At 38.4% G+C, this 10,541-nt stretch overlaps 1 protein-coding gene across 9 annotated transcripts in view; it reads left to right on the top strand.

Moving 5' to 3' along the window:
- Positions 1-10,541, top strand: part of NPAS3 (neuronal PAS domain protein 3) — a 939,716-nt gene that overhangs the window by 118,796 nt on the left and 810,379 nt on the right. For 6 of the 9 annotated variants that reach the window (XM_055132054.1, XM_055132051.1, XM_055132056.1 and 3 more), the window contains exon 2: positions 15-104. The exons of the other annotated variants lie outside the window; for them this stretch is intronic. In XM_055132054.1, the coding sequence (XP_054988029.1) occupies positions 15-104 (90 nt within the window). The remainder of the gene's footprint in view (positions 1-14; positions 105-10,541) is intronic. 9 annotated transcript variants of the gene reach the window in all.

Below are 10,541 nucleotides of genomic sequence, written 5' to 3'. Positions count from 1 at the left end.
TGATGCCTCTACAGAATAACTGCCCAGCATCCTCTGCCCAACCAATCAGAATGTAGGAAAATCTACAGATATGACGGAATCTACTGTGAATCTACCTACCAGAAGTATGTTGAAATCTTTGTGAGTCTTCCTTCTGGCTCGTGCATCAGTGCTTGTGATTGCCAGCTATTCAAAAATATCCTTGTATTGAAACCTTATATTTCGCTAATATAGTGGGGGAAAACACACACATAAACCAATCAAAACAAAAACAGCAAAAAAATATTTGCCTCTGAAATCAAGACAGAAAAAAAATGTTTATTCTTTTGAAATTGTGGTCTATAAGTTTTTAAAAATGACTATATTAAAGCTCTTAGGTAAGCTTCTTTATATTGCAATAAACAAGTACTTATATGCAAGAAAATCTCAGCAAAATACATTGCACAGGTGCTACGCATCTTAGGGATTTGAAAGGTGTGTTATGTATAAATTAGCTGTCACTTTTTTTCAATCCTGTAATGGAATGATGAGTTGTAATTTGCATAATCCTTTAAGAAGTCAAATTATACTGTCATGTAGCAGACTTAACATGCTAGCTAAGATTTCAGAGCTTTGCAGTTAATTACTATGTACCTTACAGGACAGTTAAATTGAAGTTGAGTCCTCTGCCTTTGCTGCCATTTGCTTTGTCCATTACTTAACAGAATTCGCACTGGTGGTAACCAGTAATGTTATTGTCACTGAAGGAAATACTGTGCTCTGGGGAGAAAAGGCATTTTAATGTAGCTTGTATTGTTTTTGCTAAGAAGAAAGTTTTTTGTTCCCGTTTTTTAAAACATTCCAATTGAAAGTTAGACCCAATGTCTTCATACTTTCCATACTCCACAAAAGTTGTGGAATATTTGTTGCAGAAACATTAGTCTTTAATCCGTTATTAAGTTCCCCTATAGGAAAAATGAAGGAAACACAACTTCCACCAAAGCTATTAGTCTTTCTGAATGTACTTTGCAAATGTACTTTAGAGTGTTTTTGTCTCCAAACTCCTAACTTAACAGTAGAGTTTCATTATTCAAAAAAAAAAATACCCAGTTTCCTTAAAAATGGGCTTTGATGCAGGTTGGTGAATTCTGCTTTCATGTACTGCTTGAATTGGCTGTAGGGCATTTTCTTTCATGATTTCTGCTTAACAAATGATCAGGAAGTCCTGCAACCTGGGAAATGCCTTTCTGAAATCGACAGAACATGGACAGAACTTACCTGGCTAGAATTGAGACTGTTGCCTCTACTTTTGCTGTTTATCTCTAACTTTATTTCTTGATATTGTACTATATAAATAGGCTCACTGTCTTTCGAAGAATGGGTGTAATAGTCCAAAATCATTTTGATTATATCTGAAATATTCTTGTTATCCATAAGACATTGAACGTGACTCTTGGTTTACGTTCTGTTTTTTGTTTGTGATGTGGTGTGTGTGTGTGTGTGTGTGTGTGTGTGTGTGTGTGTGAGAGAGAGAGAGAGAGAGAGAGAGAGAGAGAGAGAGAGAGAGAGAGAGAGAGAGAGATCTTGTGATTTGTGGATATCTGAAGAAGGCTTTTGTGAGTAATGGTAGATCCACAAACAAGTCTGTTCATTTGTAATCAAGCCAGTTTCATATCTGAAGATACTTAAAGGCTGATGTACGAGCCACTTTAAAGTCGAAGCTGGATGGCGCAGTCAGAAATCCTGTCCGCATCGAGACCTCCCTTCTAACCTTAAGTATCAAAAGTGTTTGCCGTTTTGTTTTTTTCAAATTTGATGTTATTTGTAGTCAAGGTAGGCATAGTAAGCAGCACAGCTGTGACTGCCAGGGAGAGTCACTAGGGGGATATTCATAACAAGGAAATATTGGCAAATAAATGATGAAGAAGGGGAGGAAATCCCCATGATGTTAAATTGGAGCACTGTCACTGTGATGATTAATGATGCTGTGTATTTTAGTGAAGATGCTTATCTGGATTGTCTTAAAACTATAGTGTACTTTTAATAACTCCTCTAAAAAAGCATGTGGTACTCTGGCACTAAAGAGAAATGCCCACGGATCCAGACTTTCTTTGCCTGAGTAAGTATTTTCTTCTGCTCAGTGTTTGGCATGTGCTTATGAAAAAGCTCTGTTAATATATTCTATCTAGAGAGTTAGATGTGTTCTAGATAAGTTATCACTTAGCATTTCTGTGGCTCCCTTCCCTGGAGAGTTAAAAGTTGTTCATGGACATGGTGGGTATCTTTTCAACACTCTTGAAGGGTGGACATTATCAATAATAGGAAGATGGTACACTCTCAAACTTGTCTAGTCATTGTAATCAAATGATGAGGAGTGGTCCTACACTGCAGTGTGAAAAGTGCCAACTAGGACTATTTTTAAAAAGTTGTAAGTTTCTATTGAAGGGGCTGTTTTGGAAGACACTGGCTTTCCATCTTCAGCCATGAATATACTGATTCTGTGTAATGAATTATCACTAGCCTTGAGGGATCTTTTTATCAGTGATGGCAGGTGTATCTTCCAGCAAGTTATTTAACCTTATTGGGCTTCAGTAATTTCTACTAGACACAAGGATAGATACAAATGACACAGAAGCTGCTCTTCAGTGAATGCTGTTACAGCACTGTTTTTCAGTTTTTGGGTCCCTGTCTGAATGCGTCTGGAGTCAGTGTAGTGATTGAAGATCAGAATTTCAAAACTGATGAGAGTAGAAAATTTGGGTGCATCTCACTTAGAGTATTACATCATGAGGCTTCAGTGTTTTACTGATGTGTAATGTTCACAGAAGGGCACCTTTGGAATGTACATGAGGTGAGCACTGAGTAACACCTATTTCTTACTGTGTTTTATAATGTCCCCCTACCCCCCAAAAGAATGTCACTGTGTTAAAGTGAAATACAGGACCACTGGGTCTGTATTGGAGGCTACTGGGAAGTGCCTGGTGTGATTCTCATTGCTCCCAGGTACCACTGAGGTAACCCTAGTGGGCCCAGGCACCCTTGGACTTGAGCAAGTAAGTGTCCCAGGGAGTGGCCCTCAGACCTCCTTCACTTGATTTGGAAGGTCCAGAAAATGTAAGAGAAATAAAAAGAACTAGAGGTTGTAATTGGTTATGTTGTCTTTAGCAAAGGGTAAACTACAGTGTTTACAAAAACATTATGAAGTAGTCCACAAATGTTTTCTATCTGCTACAATTTTGCTGAGTATTCAGTTCCTAGACCCTGCTTTTTATTTGCAGTTATTGTCCTTTGCTCTGTATCTGCTTTTAGTGAACTCCACCGTAAAATCAAGTTTAATTGGCAGATAATGGCGTTTTCAAAGTTCAAATGATTCCTGCTCCCCTACCAAAGTAAAAGCAGTATGGATATTTTGAAAAATGGGGCAGGAGGGATATTACCTGGTTAAAACACATGTCTTGACTGCTGACCCAAGTGTGATTCCAGGCACCACATAGTCCCCTGACCACTGCCAGAGTGGCCTGCACCATCCTGCACATGGCAGGGCCTGAGCAAACTACAGCCTCTGGCCCTTGCATTGAACTGCCTGTCTGCATAGTTGGCTGAGAAGTTCCAGGAGGAACCCCAGACCTTCCTGAGTATTGCTTGTGAGATACTCACTTCCAGAAATAGAGAGCAGGAACAAAAAGACATTCTTTTCTATTTTAACTAAGTTTAAGCTAGAGGAAAAGAAATTTTCCTGGCAATAGAATGGTAGCCATAGAATTGTAGCCGTATAGTCCTGGAAACTCACTGGTGTTCAGAATATTTGCAGTGACGAAAGATAGGTAGGAAAATGTCAATAGAAAAAGGAGTGACTTGCCTCAATGCCTTACTTCAAAGGGGTTGCTGGGGGATGGCATATAAGTGGTCACCCTAAAACTGTGTTTAGAAATTCCCCTTTCATCAATGTTTAGAAACAATGGACTCTAGGGAGCCTGGAAGTGAAACTGTGAACATTCATTTGCCAAGTTCATTTGCCATTGCAAAGGACATTCATTTGCCATTGCAGTATGCACAGCATCACAGTGCTTGTTTCAAAGGTTAGAGTTTAACTAGGGTTTCCTATCGTATGTGCAGTTACAACCGAGAAGGTATTTGTGATGGTCTAAAAAGTGGCTTTGGCAAAATTGTGAGGGTTATTTTTGTTTTGGTATCTTCTCCATCCCACTCTCTTCCTGCGTTTGTGAGTTTCATTCCACTTGGAAACTGGCTTCATGTCTTATGGCCAGGCCCAGTGCCCATGAGACTTTTTATTTTGTTTTCTTTTGTTTTGGCCTTGAAGCCCTGGCTGTAGTTCAGGTGTTGTTAACTAACATTACTCTACTCAGAGCATTTGCATCTTTAAGTGAAATAAGCATCTTTAAGTGAAAGGATTCAAGGAAAAAAGGAAGTCTTCTCTACTAGAATAATTTCAGACAATCAGGACAGGGTTCGAGAAAATTAACTGGGGCTCAAGGATATGTGTGTGAACTTTATCTCCTTTCCTTAAGGTAATCAGAAAGAATGAAGTTCTGTTTCTTATAGGGTGAAGCCTGCTTTTGGCTAAGAAGCATGGATATAGAAATGGGAATATTTTGACTAAAGGACAGGAGTGAAGAAAGGCCCAGGGATTAGGGGAGGAGAATGAATATAGGCCATAGCTTTTGTTAGTCTTTCTTTGGCTGTGTTATGTCAGAGTACACACTGCTAGCACATCTTACCTTAATTAGAGAGGTAAGACAAGTGCTGGGTGCTGGGGGATAAAGGTCACCTGTGCTAAGGGGAGGCAAGGTCAAGGCAACTCCAAAGGCAGCTGGATCTTTTAGCCAGTTGTTTATCTTCCTTGATTGATGTCTCTTATGCCATCACCCTCCCCCACATTAGAATAATTTATGCCAGTTGTGTTTGGATCAGTAAGGGATTGAGGAAAGCGAAATATACAGTGAACTTCTTAAAGAGCTCTAATAGAATCTGCATGTTAAACAGACATTGAACTTTGTAGCAAGAACTGCTTCAAGCCTTTCAACATCCAAATGAATTCTAATTTCCACATCATGCCTTTCAGACCTCAGCATGGTTTCTGGTGGCTTCTCTCAGTTAATTTCAGCATCACTTCGAAGATTTTGTGTGTACATGACTGGAAGTGACATAGCTTGGCAATGTGGATAGCATGAAAGTGTATTATTTAGGGGGACGGAGCTATAGCACAGCGGGTAGGGCATTTGCCTTGCATGCGGCTGGCCCAAGTTCGATTCCTCCATCCCTCTCAGATAGCCCAGCAAGCTACCGAGGGTATCCCATCCGCACAGCAGAGCCTGGCAAGCTACCCATGGCATATTCGATATGCCAAAACCAGTAACAACAAGTCTCACAATGGAGATGTTACTGGTGCCCGCTCAGCAAATCGATGAAAACAGGATGATAGTGCTACAACTCCAAAGTAGCGTAAAAGGGAAATAATTTATTCACTCATTTAACAAATAGATGTTGATTATTACCCATGGTTCAGGTGATGTTTGAAGTAAAATAATTTATTCAGGGTCACTAAAAAATTCTTTACCCTCTAGAAGCTTAGAAGACATATATCAACACATCACTGGGATTTTGTGTGCCTCTGTGGAGTTGAGTGCTAACACTCCAAAGTGGCACTGTGGATAGTCTAGCTTTCATAAGGATTCATAGTGGAAGATATCATTTAATTTGAGGGTGAAGCTTCAAGTACTGATTTGGACAAAAGGTTAAGTATGTCTGGTCTTCTGAACAACAAATGGCATCTTTTAATAGAGGACTGGTGAGGGATAATCGGCATTGAGATTAGAGAGGAAGGGACTGAAAGCATGGGAGGGTTGTCGTCCTATGGGAGCCACTGGAAAGGTTATCAGAAGACAAGAATGTAAGGAAAATCTCTGGAAGAAATTAGACTTGAAGAAAGATTTTTTTTTTTATTTTTAGCTTTTTGGGTCACACCCGGCAATGCACAGGGGTTAATCCTGGCTCATGCACTCAGGAATTAACTCCTGGCAGTGCTCAGGGGACCATATGGGATGCTGGGAATCGAACCCGGGTTGGCCGCATGCAAGGCAAATGCCCTACCCGCTGTGCTATTGCTCCAGCCCCTAAAGAAAGATTTTTTTAAAAAAGGATAACCGTTGAAAGAGTGGCCTATGACCTTCTGTTCTCTTGGTTTAGGAATTCAGTTAGCTCTCCTGGTGCTGAAGGGTAGGCACTCTTGCTGTGTTTTAGTTTGGAGTTATTTGCCATTTATCAAGATTTTGGTGGATCTCTGCAATACAAAACCTAGTTCAGGACTTGTCTACAAATCATTGCTTTCCTTACCGTGAGATGTTCCAAAGTCTTGATGACTTTGCCATTCAAGAGAGCCAAATGCTAAAGAACATGACCAAGCATATGGGCAGTATGGTTTTAAGAGAAAAGAATTGACTCCGCCATAACATGTGTTTTTATTATGAGAGAAGTGAGTGCCTAGATTTTCAAACATAATTTGCAAGTGACACATCTGCTCTGTGAATTGGAGCTCTTGGGAAGTGGAACATAAAGTTAAGGTCAAGGTGAGAGGACTAGAGCTACAGTGAACCTTCGGTGGATGTGTTGTTGAACAATAGTGTTCAAAATTATTTACAATTGATTTCAGAGAGCAATGTGCTTATGTTTAGGTTTGAAAAATTACACAGTGAACTTAAAGTTATATGTGAAATATGGTTTAATAAATTCATACCTTAAGAATAGCTGGTTAGAGCACCTGTCTTGCTGTGTGCAGCTCAGAGTTCAATCCCAGAGACCACATAAAACATACACACAGAAGAGCATTTGTTCTGTATGTTGAGTTTGTAAATGTTTTCTTACTGAATTTTTAAACTTTGTGTTCATGTAGAAAAATTATCTTAGTCTTTGACTCAGAGTAACCTATTTTAAGAGAAACACAAGTGCACATGATTTATAAATTAGGATTTAATCATTGCTAGAGGTGGCTGTAATCTTCTAGATATGGATCTGAGTTTGATCTCAGTCAGATAATTACCTAATAGATAATGGAACAGTAGATAACTTAACTCTTTAAGCTTCTGTTATCATGTCACTAAAATTGGATAAATAAATAAATCATTTGTTTTGATCATTAGTGTGATAAGAATGACATTACTTTGATCAGATGCTGATAATGCAGAGGTTTGCTTTTATTGGTTTGTTCTGGCTTTTTAAATAAAATTTCTGGACCATACCCAGTAGTGCTCGGGGCTTACTCATTGACCTGAGGACTCTGCACTCAGAGATCACTCCTGGCAGGCTCATGTGGGACCATATCTGATGCCAGGGATTGAAACTGGGTTGGCTGCTTGCAAGATGAGTGCTCCACCCATTGATGATGCACAATCGACTAATTTCTTAACAGACATTAAAAATGATTATAATAAACTTCTGTTTAATATCTAATTTGATCATTTAAAAAAAATTTGTTCTTTCATTGAATCACCATGTGGAAAGTTATAAAACTTTCAGGTTTAAGTGCCAGTTAGACAATGCTCGAACACCCATCCCTTCACCAGTGCACCACCAAGAATCACAGTATACCTCCCCCCCCACCTCCCCAGCCCCCCCCGCCTGTGTAACTGATAAATTTCACTTTTCTTTCATTTTACTTTGATTACTAATTATAATCATTATTTTACAGATAACAGAGCCTTACAGAGCTTAAGTATCACTCAAGGTTGAAGTATGATACGGTGGCATTTGGATGAATAGCACTTCCGTTTGCCTGCCTTTTAAAAGTTTTTTTTTTTCATTAGAACATGGCCACACCTGTCTGTTAATACATTGTCTTTGTCTGCTTTTGTGTTATGGTGACCAGATTGATGAACAAAATCATGTAGCCCACAGAGCCACCAAAGCTTACTGTCTGGCCTATTACAGGGAATGTTGCCTACTCCTGCATTTTGTCTCAGTGTATCTGGCTCCACAGCCTAATTACTAGATAACAGAAACATATGATACTTAAGATACAGCCATTATTTATAAATAAATACTACTTTGTGATTCACCTAACTTAGAGTACAACTGTTACCCCTTAGAGCAAAATTCAAAGAATAAGAATAGCACACAACCTCCAGCAAAAAAGCAAGTCATTATGATTACAAATGTCTTGAATTAGAAGATCCTAAAGTGACATATCCTGAATTGTGGCATAATTTCCAATTATTACCATGATCCATGTGATACAAATTTATCAATTTTGGTAGCATTCAAAGTATAATTCCATTAAGCTTTGTAATTGTGAATTTTCAGAATCATAGTGCCTATTTAGAATCAGTTGATTTCATAAGCCAGAAAATTTTATATTGGGGGGTTATATTTTCTTAAATAACCTTTCTAAAAATACATAAAATGTTAATGGAATGTTTGTAGTAAAAAGTATGATCTGAGTTAATATATATATTATATATTAATACATATACTGCCTACAATAAAAAAATCTAATAGTATATAGCTGTTTTAAAGAGTCTGTAATTAGCATATTTCTATGAGTAATCTTAATAACACAGATGTGAGGCTATGGTTTCAACTTTGTCCTTCCTACAAAGAATTTTTATCATTCTGTACTTGTTGATCAAAGATTTCCCTGCTCCTTATTCAGTAAGTGATCTGGATTTGTCTTCCTTTGGCACTTACAGGAAGCACTATGTTAAGTGGTCAGTATGTGTTGAAGGTGCTGAGTTCACTAGTTTCATTCTCCAGACTCTAGGTCGGTGGATATGGTTTATTTCCTTGTGTTATTTATGTACAGAGATTTGCTTGTATGATGAATATTTTTTTCCTGGATTTTATCACTTGGGGGAATTCAGATATTTTGGTTTGAATTAAGATTCTTCTGTCAAGATTGAACTATATATCAGTAGCACTAATAGTAAGATTTTTAGCAGAAGTGTCTACCATTTTAACAAACATTTTAATCTGGATAGTTCGTTTCGGACAGAAATGGTTTAGAAATTTACAGGTTAGAGCTCATAGTGAGAAGAGGCTGGTGAATGAGAGAAACGTGACTTTTTTTTTTTTTAGGTCAGATCATGTTATACAAGGTGATGGTAAGTGATTAGGTGGAATTTGCTGGCTGCTTGATAAAATCATTCTCTCACAAGCCATGTTTGCTGCATCATTGTTTAGGTGGCTTGAAAAGAATTCTATTTACTAAGTTCTGCTTTGGAATGGTTTGATTAAGTTTTCAAAGCAGAGAGAGAGGTCCAGGTCCTATGAAGATTTTGGTTCATTGGCCAGCATGTAAAACAAGCAATCTTGGGTGATTAGAAAACAGATCTCCCTATCAGTGTGCGGGTTATTTGGACAAGATTTCCTGAAATGTACCTGATTAAATAGACTGCCATTGTATCTTTAGAAACATTTTGATTTTCCCCTTTCTTTCATTAGCCCAGGTGAATTCCTGCTATATTCTTAATGCAATCATTACATATTAGATTATATGAAGGACCCACTCTGCTTTTTCTCACTAGGTATCAATGAAGAGAGAGACTTATTTCTCTCACTAGCAATTCTGATAACCAGTTCCTTTACTCATCATAAAACGATAGCACCTTTTCCTTGACTATAGTCTGTTAGGGGCCCTTACAATGGATTATAGCCAATTGTTTGTCTTACCCTTAAAATCCTCTAATGGGACAGCTTTAGGGGTGAAATCAAGGTAGCACGACTTTGGTGCATACAAAGTCTCCCATCCTGGGAGCTATAAACACTAGCTAGATCTGGTGAAGAATATGTCTCTGGTCTTTCAGGGAAGTTTTTGTTCACTTAGGACAACAGCTACTCTCTCTGGGCTGACCTGACTGACGGCTTGATGGCTTTCAAGGAAAAATTCTACAGCAGCCTTGATTCTCTTCCCCTAGAGAAATTTATCAGGTGTCTTGCATCTTGAATTAATACTGGCTAAAGCAGTGGTATTCATGTTTCTATGTTTTCAGAAGGTCTGGAGAGATCTAGTTGGGATTGAAGATGGGGGGTATGGAAAGTGCCATAGCTCTTGTAAAATTGTGGATCAATAAATTCATCTGGTAGAAAGATTATTTACCCCCTTTCCTGAATACTGCTTGCCCAGAGCTGCAAGTAACAATTTATATGAGACGGGTAGGAATAAAGCATGCTGATTTTTTTTAGCTTATCATGGTACTTCTGAAATACCTCAGGGAAGGTAAAGCCAGAAAATAAAATCATGGGCCAGCAGATTTTAAGTAAGTTTATTTTTACAAGGATCTAGTGGCAACTTGGGTTTATGTGCACCACAAATAACATTACTGGATCTGCTCAGGAGAAATTTGCAGGACACAGATGTTTGCTGTGGAACAGTGTATTCAGAACGTGAAGCTCTGAGATACAGAGAATTAATACAGCTGCATTTATTCTGCCATCCAACGGAAATACGCATTGATGCTCAGCCTTTCATTATGAGGCTAAATTGATCCATCTGAGGATCCAGAAGTTTTAACTCTTGAAAGTGAAGTTATGTTTCAATTTCCACATCCCTGCTTCTGTGCTGGCTCATTTTC

The sequence above is a fragment of the Sorex araneus genome, chromosome 3, assembly GCF_027595985.1.
Source record: "Sorex araneus isolate mSorAra2 chromosome 3, mSorAra2.pri, whole genome shotgun sequence".
Taxonomy (NCBI): domain Eukaryota; kingdom Metazoa; phylum Chordata; class Mammalia; order Eulipotyphla; family Soricidae; genus Sorex; species Sorex araneus.
Note: the sequence above shows the minus strand (reverse complement) of the source record. Positions and strands in the feature narration are given on the sequence as shown.